General features: G+C 55.2%; 1 protein-coding gene across 5 annotated transcripts in view; it reads right to left on the bottom strand.

Moving 5' to 3' along the window:
* Window positions 1-18,942, bottom strand: part of MEF2D (myocyte enhancer factor 2D) — a 34,982-nt gene extending 16,040 nt beyond the window's left edge. For 2 of the 5 annotated variants that reach the window (XM_047784304.1, XM_047784306.1), the window contains exons 1-3: window positions 18,592-18,942; window positions 1,401-1,593; window positions 627-830 (exon numbers count right to left, since the gene is read on the bottom strand). In XM_047784304.1, the coding sequence (XP_047640260.1) occupies window positions 627-830; window positions 1,401-1,454 (258 nt within the window). In that variant the 5' untranslated portion in view covers window positions 1,455-1,593; window positions 18,592-18,942. The remainder of the gene's footprint in view (window positions 1-626; window positions 831-1,400; window positions 1,594-18,591) is intronic. The other 3 variants (XM_047784303.1, XM_047784305.1, XM_047784307.1) reach the window with 2 other exon arrangements.
* Between the last annotated feature and the right edge of the window lie 6,023 nt (window positions 18,943-24,965).

Below are 24,965 nucleotides of genomic sequence, written 5' to 3'. Positions count from 1 at the left end.
CAATTCACATAACACCCTTCAAAGCAGGCACTGGCCCCATTTTGTGGAAGTGGGCACCAAGGCTCAGGGAAGCTTAACCACCTGCCCAAGGCCGCATGGCCAGTCAAGGCCGGTGCTGAATTCCAAAGCCCACGTCCCTCAGCAGTTCACAATGTCAGCTCTCTTTGAAAGAAAAACAGAGCCACCGGGACCCACAAAGGGAAAGAGACAGCATAAGAGGGATGGAAATGAGAAAGACAGAGAAAGGAAGCGTCAGACGCAGGAGCATACCAAAAGATGGTGAAGAAAGGAAAGAGGGAACTTGAGAAAAGATAGAGCAGAAACGTCGTGTCGTGCTGGACAGACGTAAAGAGGGTGGCTCTAAGCGGGCTGGGGTCAGGGTAGGCTGGGGGAGCAGCGCCCCTGACATCCACCTCACTTCCCCTCCTTCCTTCTCCTGCCGGGGGTCTGTGTGAGAGGATGTGGGTTTGTATGTGTGTGCACACAGGTGAGGAGCTTCATGGAGCAGGTGTACACGCGTGTGTGCCCAGGCAGGTCTGAGTGTGCACACTGCCTGGGCACAGGACGTGCAGTTCCAGGCAGGGGTGGGGTCCGTGTGCGGGGGCGGGGGGGTGGGGGGGGCCCACCTCGATGATGTCGGCGTTGGTGCGGCTCTCGTGCGGCTCGTTGTACTCCGTGTACTTGAGCAGCACCTTGTCCATGTCCGTGCTGGCGTACTGGAACAGCTTGTTGGAGTGGTTGAAGATGATGAGCGCGATCTCGCAGTCGCAGAGCACGCTCAGTTCATACGCCTTCTTCATCAGCCCGAACTTCCTCTTGGTGAATGTCACCTGTAGGTGGGCGGGTGGGTGGCCAGGTCTGGCTCAGTCACGGCCAGCCCAGGAGTCCCAGCCTACAGACAGCTGGTCATAGCCTTTGCCTCGGGCTAACACAACGCTGTTCTCAAGAACCCCTGGTCTGGGGAAGGAACAGGGCAGTACCCCTCTGCCGAGACACAGCCTGAGCCAATTCACTGAAGGCAGGGGATTCAGATGGACAGAACTCCACTCCTCTGCGCTGGGGGCTAAACAGAGGTCAGGGAAGGAGAAGAGAAGGGCTGGCCGGCTCTTTCCTTGGGGTAGGAAGAGAAAAGGGGAAGTGCATGGGCATGCCCTGAGGCTTGCGTCTTGCCTATGGTGGGGGCGCAGGTCTGCCTGGTTGCAGCAGCAGATGAGTCTTGGTGGTTCTAAGAGCTGCAGAGAGGTAGGGGTTCCGCTTCGTCTAACTCAGCCCTTGCCCCTCCATAAAAGACTCCAGAGCCCCCTTCTTCCAGGAAGCTCTCTTGGAGTGGCTGGAAGGAGTGGAGGCCAAGGCCGGCTGGCTGCCCTCATCCACCCTGTGAGGCTCCAGGACCCCCTCACCTGTCGGTTCCGCTCATCAGTGATTCGCTGGATCTGAATCTTTTTCCTCCCCATCTTCTCTAGGATCCTCAGTGCCAGGGAGGGGAGGGGATCGCTGGGTGATGGGTCTCGGCACGCCTTACACTGTGCTCATGAAAGGTCTCGGACCAGCGCTCTCAGTTCATGGTCTGCAGGACACCTTCTGCGCAGCCTCCTGGGTAAAGAGGGTCACAAGAGGACTGTCAGCCCTGGCAACCCTCAGCCCTGCTCCTTGGGCACAGGGGCCAGGCTCACAGCATCCCTGTGAGAAGCTGGCAGCCCCTGAGCCCCATCCTCAAAATGAGGGAATGGCGGCCACCTGAGGCATGGCATGCCACAGCCAGGTACAAGCTGAAACTCACTCAGAGCCCAGGACCCTGCTCCAGGCTCTCTCCACACCAGCATCACTGCCCTCAGGTTCTAGGTTAGACAGAATACAAGCAGGGAGTTCCCCGGCTTCTAAGGGTCTGGATCTTAAAAAACATTTCACTCTCCCCCTTCTCCCCAGAGCCCACTGGAATAGAGACACCTGGGCTCACCAACTACCCCAGTGGCCCAGGATGGAAGTTCCCTTGCGGGGCCCGTGCAGAGAACATACCGAGTGCACAGCTGCCAAGGAGGCTGTGACCAACTAGCACAGTGTACTGCTGCCAGAATGGGAGTGTCGGCACTCCTGGCTCAAGAACATGGCAGAGCAGGTCTAGAGCACAGGTCCTCCTACCTGACTCAGGGAAGTCTGGAGCCTGAAGTCCCAGAGTAGGACTTGGGCTGCAGAACCCCCATCTGCCTTTAACCAGGCCTCCTCTACACCCCTCTGCTTTACTCGGTGGGCCTTGGCCTAAATTTCTGGTTTGAGGAAAGGATTCTGCTGCTTTAAACAAACTGACAAACAAACCACTCCTCTAGACCAGAGGTCGGTAAATTCCTTCTGTAAAGGGCCAAATAATAAGTACTTCAGGTTTTGCAGGCCTTACAAGTCTCTGTTGTACAGTCTATTCAATTCAGCCACTGCAGCACGAGAGCAGCTGTAGACAACATGTTTAAAAGGAGTGTGGCTATGCCCCCAGTAAATCCAGACTTATAAGAATAGGCACGGCCAGATTTGGCCCATGGGCCAGTTTGCCAACTCCTATTCTAGAGGAATGGACCATGTCTAGAACCCAACCTTGTTCAACTCAGAGCATACAGAGAAAATACAGTTCCCTTTGTGGCTCAGCAGAAACAAACCCAACTAGTATCCAAGAGGACGTGGGTTCAATCCCTGGCCTCACTCAGTGGGTTAAGGATCCGCTGTTGCTGTGAGCTGTGGTGTAGGTTGCAGATGCGGCTCGGATCTGGCATTGCTGTGGTTGTGGTATAGGCTAGCAGCTGTAGCTCTGATTGGACCCCTAGCCTGGGAACCTCCAGATGCTGTGGGTGTTGCCCTTAAAAGAAAAAAACAAAACAGAACAGAACCACTGCCATGCAGGAACGAGGCCACTGGCAGTCACAGGGACAGAGGCACCAGGTAGAGGGATCCCTGTCCCAATACACCTATAGAGCGAGCACGGCTTGAAGAGCTCCAGTTCCAGAGCCAGGATGGAAACATGATGGACCACGGGAGGGAAGGAAGCACAAGGATGGCAGCCCAGCCTGAGGCAGGAAGGTACAGGCTCTCAGGTATAAACAGCATACAGGCTAGGAAAGACTGGAAGGGCCCAGGATGGAGCTACAAGATGACCCCAGGGCCCTTTGGGCTTTGGGATTCCAGAGAAGGAACAGAAGGAGATGGTGGAGGGAGGGAGACAGCAGTACAGGGCCTGTACTTTCTAAAGCCACCCCGATGGGGTCCTGGGAGGAGCTGAGACCACAGAAGTCCAGCCCTCCTCTCCAGAGTTCCCCTTCCACAGAGTCCCTACCAGTGGCCCCACGGCACAGTCCGGGAAGGTGGGCTTTCACTCCCCCTACCCGATCTGAGCAGAGGTGTTCCTGGGGTGTTTGATGACAGACACCTGTAATTAGGAAGCCCTTTCGCAGTCCCCATTTCCAGTGGCTGCAGAGTTTTCCTGGAACCTTTACATATCCACACAATCATGGCCCCCCAAGGTTCCATAATAGAAGCCAAAGTTCAGCCCTGGCATCTCGGCCACTGAGGGAAGGAGAGAGGAAAGGCAGGGAACCTATGGACTTGGGAGGAGTCAGGAATAGCTCTCCCCACCCCTTCTGTTACTAAGACTTTCCCTCGCCCAGCTGGAAAGAGCGTGTCTGCTCTGTCCAGGTATCCTCAGGAAACAATGCAGCTCCCTTCCCCACTCCTATAAAGACCCTCCACCCTTCTCTCTCTGTCCCCAGGGAGAACTCTCCAAACCCCCTTGTCTTCCTCTTTATCCTCAAGGTGCTCCATAGGCCCTGGGCTTCCTTCTGTCCACCTACATCACCAACACCAGCCCAGCCAACCCTGAGCTGGCTGAGCAGACGTCTGGACCCAGAACCAGCTCCAGAAACCCCATCCCTTGCCTGTGACCCCAACCTCTGCCAACACCCACTGCAAAGGCTCCAGCCCAAGGATTGCAACTCCCCTGCCTCCAAAGGCTGTATTTTCCACATCTGCAGTAGTATAGGCTTGGCAGGGAAGGTGGGAAGGGACACTGAGGGCAAAGGAGGACTAAGAAGAGGGTTTTTTAGAACGTGTCTCTGGGAGTTCCTGTCGTGGTGCAGTGGAATCTGACTAGGAACCATGAGGTTGTGGGTTTGATCCCTGGCCTCACTCAGTGGGCTAAGGATCTGGCGTTGCCCGGAGCTATGGTGTAGGTCACAGACGAGGCTTGGGCCTGGCATTGCTGTGGCTGTGGTGTAAGCTGGCAGCTGTAGCCTGGGAATCTCCATATGCCGCAAGCATGGCCCTAAAAAGCAAAAAAATTTAAAAGTTAAAAAAATAAGTAAATAAAATAGAAAATAAAAAAATAAATGAGTCTCTGGCCTGGCCTTGGAAACCCCAATCTAGACTGGTTAACACAGGCACTGTCACCCTCTCCTGGCTCAGAGCATCCACCTTCCATCCCTCTATCATTTTACTATCTCCTTGGCACCTTTCGTTCATCGGCAAATTTCTGGTGATATGTAACCTCTATCAGCTTATGGCCAGTGCTATCTTTCCCGTCAAGCTGGGAGAGATCCCTCTCTTTACTCTCAGGCTCCTCAGAAAAGTCATTTGTACTGTCCAACCTCATTCCTCTGGTTCTCCCAATCACTGACTCTCAGAGTGGTCTGTTCTGTTCTTTGTAGCACTTGTCATGATTGTAAATAATAACAATTTTGTGCTTCTATTTAATGCCTGGTCTGCTAGGAGACTGAAGCTTCAAGAGGGCAGGAACCACATCTATCTCCTTTACCATTCTAGCTCCTGTGAGGAGGAGATGAGGAAATGCCTGCTGAAAGGAAGAAAGAACGGTTTCATCGTTGTGACCCTGTGAGCAGAGGTGTTCCTGGGGTCTCACTTTTGTCAGTCCTGCTGCAGGACCAGCTCCTCTCACTCTATCCTCTGTGATGACAGAACCTTTCCTCTCCCAGCTGTGCCTGCAGCCTATCTGTTTGGACGCCACCTACCCTCCAACCACCCCTGCCATTCCAGTCCTCAATCCTCCCCACCCTCGGGTTGGATGGTACAGAGAGTGAGACTCTAAAGTCTTCTAAGGAGCAGCCCTGAGCACATGGAGATGGAGAGGATGGGGTTGCTTAGGCAACTGTCGCCTGGTAACCAGCTCCCTGGCTGATCTCCTACACCGCCCCCCCCACCCCCGCCTCATGCTGGGGGAGCTGGGATGTGAGAGGGATCAGGGCTGAGAAGACAGGGAAGCCACAGAGACCCACTGAGCATCCTTTGACAGAGGCAAGTTGGGGTTAAAAAGACCAGGCCTCGTCAATCCCCAGTCCCTGCGAAGGTAGCCCAAAGCACTTTATAATTCCATGTTCCCATGGCCCCTTCCCAACTGCCACTCATACCTGTGTGTCAGCACTGCAGAAGGAGATGCCCCTACCTTGGGCAGTCCCTCCTCCCATCTAACCAGGAGCCCTCCTACAAAGCAGGCTCAGCCTGTACTAACCTCTTTCCCCTTCTGCTGTCCATTCTACTTCGCTGCTGAGTCTTGGAAAGCTCCCATGCAAGAACATAACTCAACTCCTACTTTGGAGGAAGGGGTGGCTGGGGCCCAGGTGGGCACAGTGAACCCTAAACTGACCCTCTCCAAGGTACGGAGGCCTATCCTGTCCAAGCCTCCCTCCTATCCAATTAGGGAGGTTTTAATGAACACCTGGACCTCCTTAATTAGCCCTCTGCCTAATTACCCAACCAACTGCCAGGAGCCAGAGGCCTGGGCATCTGTTCTCCAGATGTGAGCCTTTTCTTCCTTGCCTGGCCGGGCCCCATTCCTCTTCTTCTTTCCAGCCTGCTCCTCCTCTAGGAAGCCCTCCCAGATGGGCTAGTTTTTGGCTGCTTCTTCTGGAGCCAAAAGGCTTGGGAGGGCTTAGGGCTGCCATGGAGACAGGGGGTTATCCAGGATGGCTTTCCTGCTCTTGATGTCCCCAGGCCCGCCTAGTCCTGACCTTGGGCCACAGCTATGACTCCTTGGGCTGGCAGCAACAGTGTCACTGAAAGTACCCCCTCAAAGGCTCTGGCTGCTTCTGATTCACCCACCTGGAGTAGCACTGGCAGGACAGGATTGAGGAGGGTGGACCTCCTGGGGAGTGAGGAGTGGGGGAAGGAAGAGATAGGGCCTCCCCCAACAGAGACAGAAGGAGCGAGGAGGGAGGAGGACGGCAGCTGGGCTGAGCCCCAGGGAGGCAGGCACAGACCGTCTGTGGAGAAGGGTGGCTGAGGAGCAGTCTCTGCAAATGGAGAGCAGAGAGGACGCGGGGCAGGAGGCTCATCTGACAACACTCTTGACAAGGAAAGAGGCTAAGTGAGGGGACCAGAAACAGTGCAGGACCCTGAAGGACCCCACGGACAACCATTTTTCTGAGATGGGCTACAGCCCCAATAGGGACATGTGGGTTGTATCTACGTGCAAATGAGTTGCAAATGATATAGAAAATGTACCCTAAAGGGGGTCATGGTTTGAAGGGGGCATGGGAGAGGTAAGAGGCTCCGGCCTCCCCCAATGTAACACCTCTTGGTACCTGAGCAATATTCAAACCATTCTCGGGTTTCAGAATGATGCTATCTCAGTTCCTGTGTGAGGGTGGCCGGGGGCCAGCAAGAGGAGTGGGGGGAGTGGTCAGGGCAGCCTCCCAGAGCTGCACTTGCAGCAGGGCTGCCCTTCCTGGGGGAGCTGCAGGAGAAGCACCTTCCAATGGCTGGCCTCCACCTCCTCTCCTGCTGCTGTCAGGGGACTGCCTACCTCCCCTTCTCCCCTACACCTTCCACCCATATCCGTCCTCTGTCCCAGTGGCCCAGAGGCTCAGAGGAACTGCAGAGCATCTGCTTTCAGAGCTGCCACACCAGTGCAAGTCAAAACGGAAGCAGCTGCCCAGAGAGGCTGAGGGAGCAGCCCCCGTCACAGAGCAATGGGCTTCACACCCTGCTCTTCCACACAGTGAGGAAGGCACCTCTCATTAGGCAAGCCCTTCATCCCTTCCTCCCAGGCTGCTCAGGGCTGCAGGCTGTGAACTGGAGGGGAAGGCAGGAGGCGCTGGAGACAGCTGTCATCCCTCCTCCCGCCCCTTCCCTGTGGCTGGGCTGCAGGGCATGAAATAAGCAGCAGGCGCTGGGGGAGGGGGTGACAATCCAATCCACCTGTCACCCCCACAGTCGGGCGGCCTCAAGCAGCCTGCTCACTAACGAGGGAGGAGGCGTGGGTGAGGCAGACACAGAGGGGGGTGGCAGAGGGGGACAGACACACAGACTCAGGAAAAGAGACAGAGAAAAAGAGGTAGAGAGGAAGGCAGAGTTGGGGGTAGAGGAGGACCAGGAGAGGGCCAGAGGAGAGAGGGAGAGGCAGGAGGCCAGACAGAGACGATGATTCTGAGAGAAACGGGTAGAGAACAAGAGGCAGGTTCAACAACTGCTTGCACGGCCCTGATACTAGGCCTAGCGCGTGGGCATAACTCAACGGGACTCCGTCCCTGCCCTCTGAACACTTACAGTCCTGCCAAGAGACAGACAAGGGAAGGGCAGGGCCGAGGGCGAGCACAGGGAGGCAAAGAGGCCCTCGGGGCAGGCCAGGACTGGATGCAGACCTGGCCCAGATGGAGCCTCTCAGCTCTTGAGGCTCTGGCTAGGTCCAGGCTCGAAGGCAGGCAGGCCCTGAGAGTGGGCAGAGGTGAGCCCACAGCCCAGGGGCCCTCGCCACACCCTGGCTACCTACTGCCTCCACACCCACCCCACCCAAAGGCCCACAACCTTCCTGGCCACTCTCTGAACTGCCGCCCTTTAAGAGACATATGTGAGGCACTCTGGAAGACGGGCAGGAAGGGGAGCTCAGGGACCACCAAGAGATGGGGCCCAGGCGGGACAGTCCTGGGTTCGCAGCCTCTGGGGCAGGCACAGAGCCCTTGCTTCACACTCTCCGAAGCCCTGAGGTAGGGGGCATTACCCTCCCCTGGAAGTCTGGGCAAAGGCACTGTTGGGGTCTTACACTGTCCTCCCTCCCGCCCACAGCCCAATTCTCCCGCCACCAGCCTGTTTCTACCCCACACACTGCTTCTCATTCCTCTCCGATCTCCTTTTTCTCTGCCCCCTCTCTGCTGCCCCTCCCACATGGCAGCTCTTCATTCACCCCAGAGGTCTTCTAGGGTCTGCTCTCAAAGGCAAAGGCCAGGCAGGTAGCCATCCCTGATGCTCCTCCTCCCTTCAAAGTTCTATTTGGCAGGCTTACTACCCAAACCCCTGGTTCCCACCATCTTCCCCTCCCTCAGGGACTCCCCTCCCCCAGCCCAGCAGCCTCAGGGTTGGGCAGGGGCTATTTTTAGTCTGGGCACTGAGCTAATTTTAACTCACCGACAAGGGACCTGGGGGCGGGTTGCTGGGCTGGGGGAGGGAGGGAAGGACCAGTCCAAGAAGGCTGGACCTGGGGCAGATGGAGGGGGGTCTCAGGTCCCGGGCGCCCTAGGAACACAAGTGGAGGCAGGCACTGCAGCCTCAGCTCAAGGGACAGGAATCAACTTGCCAAGAGGAGCACCCAGTGTCAGGAGCAGGGCTGGGAGCCCTCCCTCTGGCTTCCGCTGGACAACTCTCCCGAGCCCCACCCTAGGCTTCCCGCCCTCTCCTCCTTGGCAAGTCTCCTGGGATAGGGTCATCCTGTTCTCTGCCCAGGAGATGCCTCTCCAGTGAGGGTCTGTCTCCTGAGCCGCCTCCTCTGCTTCCCCACCCCAGCTTGTCCTTCCTGTAGTCTAGCTCTCATCCTTCCTGTAGCAGCTGTAAGGGTGCATGGCTCCCTACAAAGGCAGCCGCCAGACCCCCACCCCCAACCTCCAGCACTTCCCAGCCCAGCTCTGACCTTTCCCTGGTGGCGTCTGCGCTGGCTCTAAGGAACTACCCCAACCCTCACAAGTTCCTGGAGCCACCAGGCCTGGCCTCAGGAAGAATTTGGGGGTACGAGGATTTTGAGTCCTAGCAGAAAAGGGGTGGGTGAGGTAGGGCAATGAACAGTCCAGGGAAATTCGAGAACTGTAGGTAGGGATTCTAGATGCCTGGGTTCTAGTCCCTGCCCTGGCCCTAACTCACTAGGTAACCCTGACTAAGTCACTGCCCCTTCCAGGGTTCATCCCACTGGCCAGTACGATGGGCAGATGGAGTGGACTAGGTACCCAAGAGCCCTTCCAGCCTAGACAGTCTGTTCCTGTTTCTATGCTCTTTTTTCTTGCCTCTTTGTCATTTTAGGGCCACTCCCGAGGCATGTGGAGGTTCCCAGGCTAGGGGTCGAATCGGAGCTGTAGCCTCTGGCCTACACCACAGCCACAGCAATGGCAAAGCCGAGTTGCGTCTGCAACCTATACCACAGCTCATGGCAACGAGCGAGGCCAGGGATCGAACCCTTGTCCTCATGGGTACTAGTTGGGCTCGTTAACCACTGAGCCAAGATGGGAACTCCTGTTCCTGTGCTCTTTATAGAGGCTCAAAAGGAAGGGAAGTCAGGACTGTGTGATTCCATGGAGAGGTAACAGAAGAAACGGCCTGGTTAGGTCCCCTGTCCTCCAGCTTAGGAGGGGAGGGCGATGTGGAGGCTAGAAGAGAGGAGGAACAGGCCCGATGTGGTGAAGAGGGGGGTGCTTTCAGAATGATAACCCCCACAACAGATGGCCAAGGGTTGACAGAGGCTCATGGTCCCCCAGGGAAAATGCCAGGTGGGGCACACAGGCCCTGGCCGCGGCATAGATTCTGCCATCCCAATCCCCTCACACACCTAGAGTGCCAATCAGACCCAGGGGCTTGGGGTCCTAATTCTGGTTAGAGCAGTGACAGGCCCAAGGTCACTGTCACAGTCATTAGTGGGACCAGCTCTGGAACCCAAGACTGAGCCTTCATGCTCCACCCAGCAGGCTGATCAGTAATGACTCACTACTGCTCATTTGCATGGAGATTTGCATAGTGGCTCTGACCTTATTTCATCAAGTTCTACTTCCCATTCCAGAACCGGAGCCACCCCCACCCAGCATCCCTAGGCATGTAGGGACCCCAAGTGGAGTTCCTGGCACCTCAGGTCTCCAGTCCCATCCTTCTCCTCCAAGAAAGCATTCCTGAATTGATCCAGTGGTGCTATCTAGAGCTCTCAGTCTAGCTGGATCCTCCACTCCTGTTCAGGTCCTCTGATTTGAGGGGAGGAGGTGTAATTATGAGGAACAAGTAAGCACTGCAGCTAGAAGAATTTGATAACATCCGTGGGGTAAAGTGTGATGGCTCCAAAGCTGGTTCCCCAAAAGAAAAACCCTGTTCCCCTCTTTAGTGTCAAGGTTAGGTAAGCAGTAGGATGGGGTGTGGATTGTCCTTTACTAGCTCTGTGTTTTTAAAAATCCAATCCCAGGAGCACAAAACAAGAGAAAATGGCTTAGTATAGCAGGCAAGACAGAGGTAAGACTACAGAAGGACTTCCCAGGTCTGAGTCTCTGGACTCAAGCAGTCTCTGGGGCTCAAATTTCCTTTGTCACAAGTTACCAGACCAAGCATGGGCAGCTGGTAACATTTGGGAGGGCATGGCAGCCCCAGCATTAGAGTCCAACCAAGGGGAACTAGAAGATGACCAATCTCCTGCCTACCTTGAAGAGGTCAAACTGACCTCTATTTGTCCAGTTATGGTATCTACGCTTCCAGTCATACCCTCCGAAACAACGATGCCAAGCTGTGGTCTCCTATCCCGGGAAGTCCTTCCTGCTACCTAACCACCATCCCTCCTCCCACTGCAGCCAACCCTTCCCCTGCAACCGAAGCCCATTCCAGTGATCTACATGAGAGTGGTGGACAGGGGCCCCTGGCCACCCGAAGCCTTGGCTGAGGAGAGGTGGGGCGGTTGGGACGGTTAGTGTGTCACCTTCCACCTCCCCACCCAACTTCCCTCTGGGGTCTCAGGAGACAGAAGTGAAAGTGGCAGCTGGGGCCTTGGGGGCGGGTCAGCTTGAGAGCCGTTGGGGTGAGCATAATGCCACCAGTGCTGGGTCTGGGTTGCCTGCCACTGCAGCGGGCGGGCTGATGGTTAGATCAGGAGAGGGACTGCCCATGGAAATGAGGGCCTGGGAAGACGATGGGGTGTGGGATCCTGGCCAAAGGAAGACCAAGCTGAAGAGGGACAAAGTGGAGAAAAGCAGGCAGGAGACAGTCTCAGAAGAGTACCCTCTTCCAGGGCAGCAGCTTGTCCCCTTGTTTAAAGGAGCAAGATTCTTTCTCCCATTCATAGAAGAGAGGCTCTGGCTGAAGCAGATGAAGGGGGTCTGGGTCCTGACTGCTGGGCCATGGGGACCAGGAGGGATGGGAGAGAGGCCAGAGGCCTGGGCCTTCCGCCTGGACAGCCCCAGTTCTGATGGAAGGGAAGGTAAAGGATCAGAATGCGATGTGTCCAACTACAACTACAGACGGCACCCCCCACCCCCAAAAAGAGGCCAATCCAATCAGGGAAGGCAAATCCTCCTAGAGACATCATGACCTCGGGAAGCCACTGAGGATTTAAAGGGGCCGCTTAGGGTGGCAGTTGGATCTCCTTCGGACTCAAAGGACAGTCCTCTAAGCCCCTGGCATGGGAGGGAGGGCAGTGCGGCTGCGTGGGCCTGCTGAGGCGGCCAGCCAGGCAGCTCTTACAGGATTAGCTTGCTGCTTTCAGGAAAGGTGCCAGGTGAGGCTAAGATGCCCAGCCAGATGGAGTGCCCCCCCCACCCAGGCCCCTCACCCCGCCACACTGGCAGGCAGTGGGGATGGTACCTGCATGTATCTAAGCAAATACTTGTCCCCAGTTTTGATTCATGCCCCTCACCAATACCCAGCTTCTTCCCCTTTCATGAAGATATTGGGCAGAGCCCCCTCTGATTTCTGCCAGCTAGGATCCCAGTCTACCCAGTTGCCTCTGCCATTCCTACATCAGGAGCTTTCCTCCCTCTGAGCGGGAAGTCCTGCCTGCTGTCTACTCTCAATCCCTCTGCTACATTTTACAATGAGGGCCCCACCCCAGGGAGCAGGTGAGGAGGCCAAAGGGGTTCCTCCTCTCCGCTCCCTGTCAGCTCCCCACCCTCTGGGCTGACAGGTGGGGGAGACAAGAGGGAACAGCTGGGCCAGGACACCTGTCCCCACCCAGTCAGCCCGGGCCCCACGGCGTGCCATGGGGTCCACATAAGGGAGTCAGCGGAGAGGCAGGCAGCTGTGGGGGTGGAGGAAAAGGGCTCAGAGGTCAAAGGGAGATGCGACTGGGAAGGCCGGCAGCACCCCTTTCAGGATCAGCCCTTCCTCCTGGTCCAGCCCCAGCCATTAACATGGCTTGAAAGGTTTGAGGTCAGCTGCTCCATCCCCCTCCCTCCACAGTCCTTGACCCCACTGGAGTGGAAAGACTCCATAGAAACCAACCCCCTTCTCCCCAACCACTCCCACTCCCACCGTATGTCTTCCCCTGAGGCTGGAGGATGAGCTCTCTCTCAGTCCCAACCCTCAATCCCAAGTATTTGCTGACAAGGGTGGGGGCAGGGAAATCCTGAGGAATAAGGAAGCATGCAGCCAGAAGGATCTGGGGAGACTCTGGGGTGAAGTGTGGAGGGGGCAGTTTCTGAGACAAGGAGACAGCTGGTTGGGGAGGGCAGAGAGGGGCTCAGCTTCCTCCTCAGTCCCCCTCACATCAGGTCCCCATCCGGGACACTGCCTGCCCTGACCCCACCTCTGGACGGCTGCCTTCGCAGGCAGGTCCTGGACCACAGTGGAGCTGCTATCTGGAAGGAAGAATGCAGCCACTTTCCGAGCACCCACTCCACGGTTTTCCCATGGGACCTCCTCCCTTTCCAAGGGGGAAGCTTCTCTGTTTCGTAGAAACGGAAACCAACTTGGAGATGGGCAAGGACTTGCCCAAGGTCACCAGGAATAAGTGGCAGAGGTGGGCTGACTACTGGGCAGAGCACTTCCCCCCCCAACCTAGGCCAAGAGCAGGCAGGGTCTCCCTCCTGAGGAGTGACAGCACCTTCCTTCCAGAGCAGATTCCCTGATCCCCAGGCCTGGCAGTCTCAAGTCAGCCATGCCTCCTGCCTTCACACAAGCCCCGGGCTCTCGTGGCTCAAGTTTTTCCCGATCTAGGCTCTCTCTTCATCCATCGCATGCAGCGGCTCTAGAGGGTACATACTGGTACCCAGGAGGGGTCTCTGAGTGTCACTGGCTCCTGCCTTCCTACCCCTGCTTTGGGGGCTTTCTCCCATGGCACTCAATCAGAAAACAATACCTTCTCCCAGGATCAAATCCTGTCCCCCCTCAACTAATTCTCTGCCCTCCTACCAGGGACTCCTACTGGGTTCATTCTTCCCTTCAATACACCCTCAGTCTCCTCCCAGGACTCCTTGGGCCTCCTCTTCCACCGCTCCTCCTGCAGAGCAGGATCCTTCCCTTAACCTTGGACAAAAGCCCTTAACTCCTCCTAACTGGGAAAGCTTGAGCAAGTTACTTAAATCTCTAACTCTGTCTCCCCAGTTATAAAAAAGTGTGGAGGAGTTCCCGCTGTGGCTCAGTGGAACCAAGTCTGACTGGCATCCATGAGGACACAGGTTTGATCCCTGGCCTCGCTCACTGGGTTAAGGATCTGGGTGTTGCTGTGGCTGTGGTGTAGGCCAGTAGCTACAGGTTCGACTGGACCCCTAGCCTAGGAACCTCCACATACCTGGGTGTGGCCCTAAAAAGACAAAAAACAAAACAAAACAAAAACCAAAAAACCTAGTGTGGAGAGAAATAAACAAGTCTTCTTATGTTTCCATGCCCAGCACAGAGCTTGGCACACAGGGACCCAACAAATGGACGTTTCCTTTCTCCAATCCCCAGGGATCTCAAAAGTTTTAGTGTTTGGTCTCCAAAGTGTCTTGGAAAATAGGATGACTGGGGTATGGTCTGAAAGTAAATGCTCTTGTCCATGGAGGCAAAAACAGCTCCTTTTCTATATGCTTCCTTGGTGTCTCCAAGTCCTAGGGGAGTGGCCAGAGCACCCAGCCAGAGGCACCAAGCCAAGGTCAGTGACCAGGCCTAGAGCCCAGAGCCTCCTGGGAGGGTGAGTTTAAATGAGTAAATATGGTCCCGCCTGGGTGAGGCCAGCCACAGGCCAGAGCTCCAGAGAAGGCCCTCCCCTCCCAGCCCACAGGAGAGAGGAGAGAGATCAGACAGTAGGCACAACCGCCACCCCCTAACCCCAGGTTATCAGGGTCCTGTGCAGTCAGCGAACGAGCCTCCTGTTTCCATGCCCAGCAGGACCAGCCAGAAGCATGGCTAGGCTCCCAGGAACGGGAGACTGTAGCCACAGCTGCAGAAGAAAGAAACATCAGATGCAAAGGGCCCTGGTGATTACCAGGGCAGGAGTCTGCCCCAAAATGCTTGAGGGTTCAGACACAAGCCTGATACCTCAGCAAGGCCTTGCTCCTCAGGGTGAGTGGGGAGGGCAACAGAGACCGGTGACAAACCACCAAAACATCCAGGTGCTCTGCTCACCACAAGGCTGGGTGAAACCCCTGTACATATGGAAAGAGGACTTCCCCAAGGACACACAGTGTGAGGGGCCAAAACAGGCTGAGCCAAGGCCACAGAGAGGACTAAATGGTGGCAGGGATGGAGTGGAGTGCTGCTAGGGGCAGTGACGAAAGTCAGCCAGGGTCCCCCAACTCACACGCCATGCTCTAGGTCTAACCTCAGCGCCTCTTACTCCAGTCAACGTTCCTCTCCTCAGAGTTGTGCATGCTTCTGTCCTCTCACCTTCAGGCCCCTCACCCCGGGCCCAGTCTCCAATCTTTAATCATCTTTGCCTTTCACTACCCCCACCCCTACAGGGTGCAGCTGCTCTGTGGGTGTCTAAACACCCATGTGTATGCCCCGCACACCTCCGTGCATGCGCGCCACTAAATGCTAAGGACCTTCCAGGTGCATCTGAGCATGCCAGCCTGCATGGGGCCCCCACCCATCCCTCTGCCAGGGGAAAGGAACCCAAAGGCGAGCCAGCCTGCAGTTCCAGGACAAACTCTCCTCAGGATACTTTGAGTCCTAAGCAGTAGGGGGGGGGGGGAATAAATATTCTAGGAGCCAAACAGTAACCATCCCCACTAGGCCAAAGTTCAAGGCCTTTCAGCAGAGCCACCAAGAGTCAATGGAGAAGAAAGTGCTTTGAGATCCCCATCTTTCCTAAGCCAAGTTAGAGCTCTTTCTCTCCCCTCTACCACCAATGAGAAGTTTTTCCTGAAGTTTAAGCTCCATTCTGCCTGCTGTAGTTGTGGACAGACGGAGGGACATCAACCACAAACAGAAACAGAACCACTAGCACCTAATACCTCCCCATGAGTAAGTCACCAAACTGGGACAGAAGGAAAGATGGTTCGCTGGACTCCGGCCCCATGATTGGCTCATAAAAGCTACCAGCGATTACAGTGATGCTGAGGCTATGCCGGCCCCACCACCATCTCCTCCTTCCCTGTAAAAGGAAGATAATTGCCTCAAACCAGGAGAGTCCCAGCCATGTTCCCAAGGGATGGGGAGAACCCGCCACCACAGTGCCGCAAGACCCAGAACCTGACCCTTGATGATGGGGTCTAGTCCCTTGTCTGATCTCACACCAGCATAGAAAGCCCAGATAAAAACAGACTCAGACTTGTTCCCAAGAGGCTGAGGCCACTACTACCCATCCCCCACCAACTCCCCTTCTCCAGTAAGGCCACCATCCTGTGGACTAGAGGGGCAGAGAACCAGGAGGTGTGGTTCTAAATACAACTCAGGAAATGCTGGACCCACTCATTTGTCCCTGACTCCTCTTGCCCCTACAGAGTTACAGAAGTGGGTGGCAAAGAGCCCAATGTAGGGCCCACCCATGCCGGGCCAGGCTAAGCACTGAGATTCTGGACCCCCAAACCAACCAGGGAGGACAGGGGCCAGAAGGAGAAGGATGAAGGATGAGCCGAGAAGCAGGCCTCTCTGGAGGCACAAGGCCCAGGGAATACCCACAGCAGAGAGCCCTTCCCAGGGTAGGATCTGGGAGGAGGGTGGGAGGGGCTAGGTCACAATCAATGAGGGCCTAACTCCAAGGCCTCCTCTTTCTTGTTCCCCTCAGGGGCTTCTTGCTACTGAACTTCCAGCCCCAACCTGGGGGTGGGGAAGGGTCTACCCTCCACCTTCTCCCCATCACACCTCCCAGGAAAGACCCAGGAAAAACTGGGAGAAAAAAAAAAAAAAAAACAACACCTTCTGGAGAGATTATGTAACAGCAGCCAGAAAGACTATCATATCTCCCGGCCTATGAGAAGAGCCAGGAGCCAAGAGGTGCAGAGCTGGGAAGCCCAGGGCCCTCCAGTCCAGGGACAGCAGGTATAGACTACGGTGGATAATGGGCAGCCCTGACACCCTCCCAAGTTCTCCACTACTCTGTTCTGGGCATTGGGTATTATAACAGACAGAAGCTCTAGCCCAACCTCCCATGCCCATCCACCAACCCAAGGGTCCTGCCTCTCCCTTTGGACCAGAGCCTCCAAGGGGAAGGACTGTGTCTGCTTCTCTATGGTCTCTCGATGATGTGAAGCCTCGCCTGAAAGAGTGCTGGTTGGACTAAAGCTCTGACACAGATTTACTGTGTCACCTCAGGTAAAAAACTCAACCTCTCTGGTCTCTAAAGGAGCATAAATGAAAGCTCTTCCTTTCCCCAGAGAAAACAGAGACCTTTCTCCTTACAAATGCACACGCACACACACACATATGTATACGCATATGTATACACACACACATACAAACGCAGACGGGCTGTGTTGGGGGAGGGGGTGGCAGGAGAGTTACAACAAAGAGCATATGACCACTGAGGCCCAAGGGTCCAAATCCCTGTGCTGGGGCAAGCGGGGAAAGAGCTACATATAAGCTCCAGCGATCCCCCCATCACCCCACATAAATGGGTCCTCAGCCACCCTCATACTGATCCCACCCCACCCCCATCTCCTGGCCTAACACACTGGGAAACCACAGGAAGGAAATTCATTCCCAGGCAGGCCGTGGGAGCTGGGACAGCCAGGCTAAGTCCTGGGGCGGGTGTGACCCGGTGGCCACAGGCGGGTGGACATCTGTGAACACTGACATGTGCCTTTTCAATTCTCTCCTTGACTATGAAGACTTCCCTGTTGGGGATTTTGGGGAGAGTGGGAGGTGGACAGCTCCCTAATTTCAAAACACCCTATCTCCTGCTGGCCTGGGCTCCCCTGCTATCTGGAGGCCAGAGCAGCCCAAGGTCACCGCCCCAGACGGTAAACTTCCCAGAGTCCAGAATGGCCCCTGAATTGCCTAGGAGACCCACTGCGGGGATGAGGGAAGGGGCAAGGGAGGGCCACCCCCCCAAAACCAAAGAAACCAGGCCTAGGAGGAGACCTCAAAAGGGGCCTAGGCACTGAGAAGGGGGACACAGGCTCCACCTACTGTACCCTCCCCCAACCCATCAACAATGGGCTGCTTAAGAGGAGGCAGGGAGAACCTCCTACTCAAAGGACAAACCTGGGATAACCTAGTCAGTGCCTCCAAGGGGGCCCACACTCAGGAGCCCTCCTTTCATTGGGGAGAGACCTCAGGAGGCCACTGAGAGATTAGCCAGAATCACTAGGGGAAGGGAGACCCCGTAAGAACCTGACAGAAAAGGGGTTGGCAGGAGGGTAAGAGACTACATGCATCTTAGTCTCCTCGGCCCACCCTCCGAAATGCCCCTCACTCCCTGGACCCCCACTCCCAACCCAGTTCGGACTGGAGAACTCTTGCCCAGATGTTTAACAGCTGCAAACTTCTGGCCGGGGGTTCTCCAGCTGGGGCTACAGACAAACCAGAGCAGGGGTCTCGGAGGCAGACTAGGAGGTCCCAAGAAAGGGTCCTGCGTGCCCACCTCCGTGCTAACTCTGAGTGCCAACTCCACAGGCACCGGGCAAACCCGGGCCCGGGACACACACACACTCACACACCCCAACCCACCACCCCGGTGTCATCTGAACAACATCCCCCCTCCCTCCCCCGCTTCCCAAACAGCTGCGGCTCCCCCCGCCCCCACCCTCCCGCCGCCCTCTCAGGCCCCCTTCTGCACCATTTCGGGCCAAGGAGGAGGGAACAGGCGGCTCGAGGAGGGAGAGGGAGGGAGGGCCGGCTGTTAAAATGTCAGTCGCTCCCGGCTGTCACCGGAGACCCCCTCTGAGGATGGCGCCCCTTCCCAGACCGCTCGAAGGCCGCCTTAACCCCCGGACACCAACAGACCGGCGCGCCCCCAAGCCACCCGTCCCCACCCCGACCCCGACACCCAAGGGAATTACAGCCCACTCCACTTGTCCCCCAGAGCCGACTCCCTCACCCAAACAGTCCCCCATGTAATCTTCCACCAACGCCACAAGAAAACACAGCCCGCTCCGCGAGTTCCTCCCAAACCCAAGAGGCCACCCCATCCCACCTCTCAGGGGGACGGTCTAGACCACCCTCCACCCCAACCCCAGGATGGGGTGGGGGAGGGGGCCTCTTAAAGCGGCAGGAGCATTATTTTTCTCTACTCACCGGCCCCGCTGGGGGAAGGGGGGTGTCACGGCTGGGAGGGGGTAGCCCTCGCCCCTAAGTCCTGGGGCTTTTCAGCACCTGGAAGCCGCAGCTCCGGGCGAGGGGAATAATAAATGAGGCCGGCGTCCGCGCGGGCCCTGGGCTGCGCCGGGGGGCCTGGGCCCCCGTCGTGGGCGCGAGGGCGGGCAGGCGGGCGGCCGGCAGGCGAGGGACTGGGGCCGAGCGCCCGAGCCGCCTCGGCTGTTGTTGATATTTTGCTTCCTTCCTCCTTTCGGGCTCCAAAGGTAACTCCTCCAGCCCCCGGGAGTCGAGGCCGACGTAGGCACAGCTCAGCCTAGCTTGAGGGGTGGGGGGACGGGGATGATGGACAGGCTGGGGGGCCAATGGGAGGAACCCGTGGGGGCGGAGGGGCGGGGCCGGAGCAGGGGCGGTCCCGGGGACGCGGCCCCGCCCCTCGCTTCCCTCGGGCCGGCCGGGCCGGGCCGGGTCGGCCCCCACCCCAGCGCCCTCCCAAGCTAGGCTGCGGCGTTGGGAGAGGCAGATCCCTCCGCCAGCCGGCAGGGAGGGAGGGAGGGAGGAAGCGAGGAAGCGACCGAGCGAGGCAAAGTAGGGAGGCGAGACCCAGAGGCCTCTAAGGGGATCGGCCCGCGCCCGTGGTGCCCCCTTCGAGCTGTCCGGACGGCCGCCTAGTACTGCTGCCACCATGCGCTCAAAGAGGTCCTTTCCGGGGAGGTTCCGCCGACTGGGCACATACTTCCCGCCCCCGCCCCCAAACACACTCACACACACTCGCGCGCACACACTTACACACACGCTACCTCGACAGCTCCCCCCCCAACCCCCAAGCCCCTAGAGAGTTGAGAGGTGGGAATCTAAGTAGATAAATTAAGGGTAGACGCTAAGTGTTGAAAAGATTTTATCTCCTTCACTTAGTGTGAGCCGAAGCCTCACTTAAAGGGACCCGTTCTTTTCTGGGGGGTTACCTGGAGAGCTCGTTTGCTCCCTCTACCTGTGAGAGGCCCCCTCCCCTCCCAGGGCCCGGCTGGGCAGACGCCCAGCAATTTAAAGTGACAGCTCATAGTTCGTGGGTGACCTAATCCCCAGTGCCTGCGGCTCCAGAGCACTTACAGCCGAGGGGGGCAATTTAAAGGGGCGTGACCCTAATTTCCCCCAGCACAGGAAACGCCCAAAAGCATCTCATTAAAGAAACAGTAGTAGATGTTTAAAAAAATTTTTAATTCCTGGTTGCTCCAGGGTGTGGCGAATCTTCTGCCCTACCACAGGAGTGTGGGTGCCATGCCTACTGGACAAGCTACCTGTCAGACTTCCTCTCCAGCATCCCTGTTGCCCCAATGTCTGCTTTCTACCTGGAGCTTGAGGAAATGATGGAATTTGGCTTGGATCTTAAAGACCCTCTCAGAACAGAAGGGCACTCAGTTCACACACCTCGATTTCTACCTGGCTGGGTCTGATTTACTGGATCAAGGCTTAATGATCCAGGTTGAGTGCTGAAGAGGCTAATATATAAAGAGGCAGCATGTTTTGGAGTAGTCAAGCTACTTTAGTTCACATCCTTATTCCGCCATTTTTTAACCGGGAACACAGGCCCATTACTTAATTTCCCTGTACCTCATGATCCTCATAGGTAAAATAGCAGTGATGATAATAGTACCTAACTCATAAACTGGTGTGAAGATTAAATTGCTTCGTACAAGTAGATCACTTTGAACAGTACCTCATGCTGCATTATAATACTTCAAGGGCTGGACTGTCAAGACCCCTTTAGGCCCATTATCCCATAAAAGCCTCAAAGGAGACAAGTTCAGTGGAATTGCTTTGCAAATAGGTTTGGAAGTTTATCTCATTAAGTCCTAAGACAGGAATCCAGCAGGCTCCTATTTTCTTGGTCTTGGTTTCCAACCCTTCTACATGGCTCCTCCTTCAGGAAACCTGATTTAAATAAGTGTCTGACTTTGTCCCCAAACGTAGATTCTCGGTTCCCCATTAGATCTGGGAGATGGGGCCCAGCACCAGAAGATGTCAGTCTTTCCTACCAGGCAGGGCCCACTTGCCCAAAGGATCTCAGGGTAGGCAAGAGGAGCCCATATGTCCTGTCCCCAAGGACTATAAGAAGAATAGAGCCTTGTGCCAGGCCTGGGGCTGTGGCAATAGCAGGATGGGAAAGGGCCCCCCCCTCCCTTAAGTGGGGAACCTCCCCTCACTTGTGGCCTCTATTTTTAGTGCTTCCCCAGGCTCTAGCTGGAGAAACCGTTTAGTCATCAGGGTGTTTATTTTCCGGCTGTTTCCGACGTCGGGAAAGCAGAATGTTGAGACTGGAGAGATCCAGGGCTGCTGGAAAAGGCTTCTTAGGAATAGGCCTGGGAACTCAGCCTTCAGATCACTGGGTCCCAGATCATAGGAAAAAACCAAAGTGGGCAGGGGGCAGCTAAGCCCCCAGGAGACCAGGAGAGCTCGTTCTCAGGCTGCCTCCAGTTTTGAGGCTTTCCAAGCCAGAGACCCTTCTGGCCCCAGCTATACTTGAAGGGTTCTCTGCAAAAACATTAGCAGCCCCAGAACAAAATCTTTCCCAAGGCTCATTCCCAGAAACCCCTTCCCCAACTCCTATAGATCTGCACTGTGAGCCTCCCGCCAACCACAGCTCCAGCCAATCTCAAGCCTGAGGCAGGCTTGCCAGAGCTGTGATTGGCCAGCTGGTCCTCCCTACCTTGGAATGTTGGGTCCTTAACAAAGGAATGAGGAAGGAAGGTGAGTCACCTGGGAGGGTGTTAAAGGGCCAAGAAAAGAATGATGGAGAAAGAAGACCTCAGTGGAGAAATGGAGCGGTGATGGTGGGGGTCCCTGAGATGCTGACATGATAATCCACTAGAAAACAGAGTAGGAGAGGCTGACTATTACAAGTGGAATAGAATTTACACATATATGTATTTATAGAGAGAACTTCACGGAAAAAGAAGTTACAGATACGAGGTCTTGATTTCCATGGAGGACTAAGAAAGGATCTGGGGAATATTGCTGGAAGTTAGATTATAATAAAGACTTCCCCAAAATGACTCACTACATCTTGTTCTTCTAGCCCCTGGACTACCCATTCCAGGATGCGCCAGGTAGAAAATACCTAGACAGGCTCAGATGCCTGGGTCTCACTTCTCCTTCTCTCCCTCTGCCTACCAACTCATCTTTCTTAGAGAAAAGTCATCTAAGTTTGCTATAAAATCCCCTAGGAGTCAGACAGATGCCCACCAAAGTCCTAAAAAGTATATGTAAACTCCTCTGTACAGTATCATCTTCATAAATTTATGTGGCAAAGGGACATTAATTCACACCTCCTCAAGCAATTTAATTTGGAAATGTCTGGAGTTTTCATTGTGGCTCAGCAGTAATGAACCTGACTAGCATCCATGAGGATGGAGGTTCGATCCCTGGCCTCGCTCAGTGGGTTAAGGATCCACCGTTGCTGGCAGCTGTGTTGGGTGCAGATGAGGGTAGGATCTGGCGTTTCTCTGACTGTGGTGTAGGCTGGTAGCCACAGCTCAATTCAGCCCCTAGTCTGGGAACTTCCATATGCCTCAGGCGCGGCCCTAAAAAGTAAAAAAGAAGAAAAAGAAAGGTCTTCAGGGTTGCTTTGCTCCTGTTGTTCCACAATTATCACTATTTCAGGTTCAGTTCGGCTGTTTGGTTAACCGCTCTTGCCTTTCCCACAGTCATTTGGACAATGTACACACTGCATTGTACTGCCATTTTTGGTTTCCAATTTACTCTCCTTCACCAGATTTTTGAGCTCCCTGAGGGCAGCAGTTTAGCTCAACTTTGAGTCTTCAGGCTTGGCATGAAATGCACTCAACAAACGTCTGTTACGTGAATCTGTATGTGTGTGTAGCTGTGTATCTGAATAAAGACCATAAAAACTTATATTGAGCACCTTTATTTAATAGTCTTATGATAACTGTGTTTGTGTGGGGATGGGGCTCTGATCGGAGACCCCAACAAATCTCATTCTGGGCAGGGGCAGGATGTGGGGCGGAGTCACACAGAGAGGCTATGCTGGTAGAGCTGAGCCCCAAGATCAATGCCAGGGTGCCTGGGGCCAGGCCCAGGGCAAAGGGCAGACGCCCCACCCTGGAACTGAAGCGGGTAGGGAAGGGGTGCCAAAGCCGGGTCTTGGGTCAGTGCCCCCCCACCCCAACACGAGCTCCCTGCCCCCGGCTGGGCAGGATGTGGTGGCAGCTGCAGGAGGGTGGGCAGGATGTGGGGGTGGGGGCAGCTGAAACGAAGCCTGACAGTCATCTCCCCAGCTCCTCCCTTCTTCCTTCTCCACCCCCCACCGCCCCCTCCAGGTCACGTGGTTCCAGCCCGGGCTACGACGGACTATTTCCCCCTTTCCGCGGAAGGACATAATTGTCATTGCAAACTTAAGGCACCACCGACTTCAACCGTACCACGCCTTTTTCTTGCCCCATAGCGCAAGAAGGAAAGTTTGCCAAATACACGTTTCTTTAAAGCCTTGATCACTAACCCTGGAGTGGCCCCTTTAAATGCAAATGAACCGTCCTCTCGCTCTCGCCCCCCCACCCCCATCCCAACTTCGCTCCTCGTGCCCAGACTCCGCCAGCTGCCATTGACGTCACGCGTGCGTCAGCGTCGCCAGCCCAACCAGACGGCACGTGGGGGGAAGAAGGTGGCCTTAAAGGGCCAGACGCTCTCGGCCACAGTTACACACAGTTAGTTACAGCTGTGAGATTTGGCCTTGAAAAAAGGAATGAAGTGGGAGGTGGGGAAATGTATTGAAACAGAAGCGAATGCAGGATAGACGTTAGGAAGGACTTCCCAGAGTAGGATGACCAGGCCTTTTCTCTAGATTCTCCAGAAGTTTGTGTATTTACCCCTGGGACAGACCCGCAGGAGGAACAGAACAACTCTGAGGGTAAAGGAGACTTGGCATATATTACTCTCCTAGTTATAATTTCAGCCCTTCCTCTATCCCTGCCCAGCATGTCCACATTGGAAGGACTTCCTTCACTTCGGGATTCTCAGCACCAAGAACAAAGGACATAGTAGTAGATTCTCAATTTAAGTATTTATAGAATGAATGGAGTGCAGTACAAAGCCACCTCTTTTAGGAGGCTTTCCCTGATTGCCCCACCCAGCCATGCGTAGCACATGCCAGAGCTAAAGACTAGCTCACTCTCTTGAACACCCACAGTGTTTAATGAGCTTGCATCTTTCTTCCATGCGTTAGTGACCACAAGGGCAGTGGCTAAGAGCACAGAACTTGGAATCATGAAAACACAGATTCCGATTCCGTTTATATAGTTTGCAAGCTGAGTGACTTTGGACAAGTCTCTTCATCTTAGTTCTAATAACTGTCAAATGAGGCCATTGCTCCTTGGACCACAGACTTGTTATGAGGATTAAATAGGACAATTTCCTATTTCTAAGGCATAGTAAGCGCTGAATAATGGTGGAGAGTAGGTTTTAAAATGGCCATCTCCCCCACTAAACTTTGAGCTTCTTGAGAGCAAGAGCCCTGCCATACTGATTTATTCCCAGCACCAACACAATGCATGGCTTATAGTTGGTGCTTTTAAAATGTTAGTTGGGAGTTCCTGTGGTGGCTTAGCAGTAACGAACCCCACTAGTATCCATGAGGATTCGAGTTCGATCCCTGGCCTTGCTCAGTGGGTTTAGGATCTGGCGTTGCTGTGAGCTGCAGTGTAAGTTGGCAGCTACAGCTCGTATTTGACCCCTAGCCTGGAAACTTCCATACCCCGCAGCCCTAAAAAGACAAAAATAAATTTAAAAAAATAAAATGGTTGTTGAATGAATAAACATGAATGAATGAATGGTTTCAGTATTTCCTGAAATCTGACCTCCAACCCCACCCCCTGAAGTAGTTACCCAAAGGCAGAATACATTACAATCACTCCCTCCAGTGCTTGGGTTTTAAGCTCTGTGGTAGAGCCTCAAGGTAGTGTTGGGGTGAGGCCCTAATCTCTGCGGTTGAACCAAAAGTATTATGCAAACAAGCCACAAATGATTGGTCTGCAACGGAGACCTGAGGGGGGCCTCCCCGCCTCTCCCCATTCCTGCTCAGCTGCTAAAACCCTGTCCCAGCAAACCCAGGCTGGACACCTGTCAAGAACAGAGGACTGACACTGGGGAGCTGGAAGAGGGGAGCTTCTTGCTCCATGGGAGTCTCAGCCCAGACACTAGTCCATCTTTAGCCTTTTCTTCCCTGGAGCTTAGTCTATCCCCAACAATTCTCTCCCCCACTCTTCCTCCCATCTCCCACCACCACCTTCATTCCCTCCATGGCTTCCTAATAGTTATAGTGCGGGGTGAGAGGTACACAAAAC

The sequence above is a fragment of the Phacochoerus africanus genome, chromosome 6, assembly GCF_016906955.1.
Source record: "Phacochoerus africanus isolate WHEZ1 chromosome 6, ROS_Pafr_v1, whole genome shotgun sequence".
Lineage (NCBI taxonomy): Eukaryota > Metazoa > Chordata > Mammalia > Artiodactyla > Suidae > Phacochoerus > Phacochoerus africanus.
Note: the sequence above shows the minus strand (reverse complement) of the source record. Positions and strands in the feature narration are given on the sequence as shown.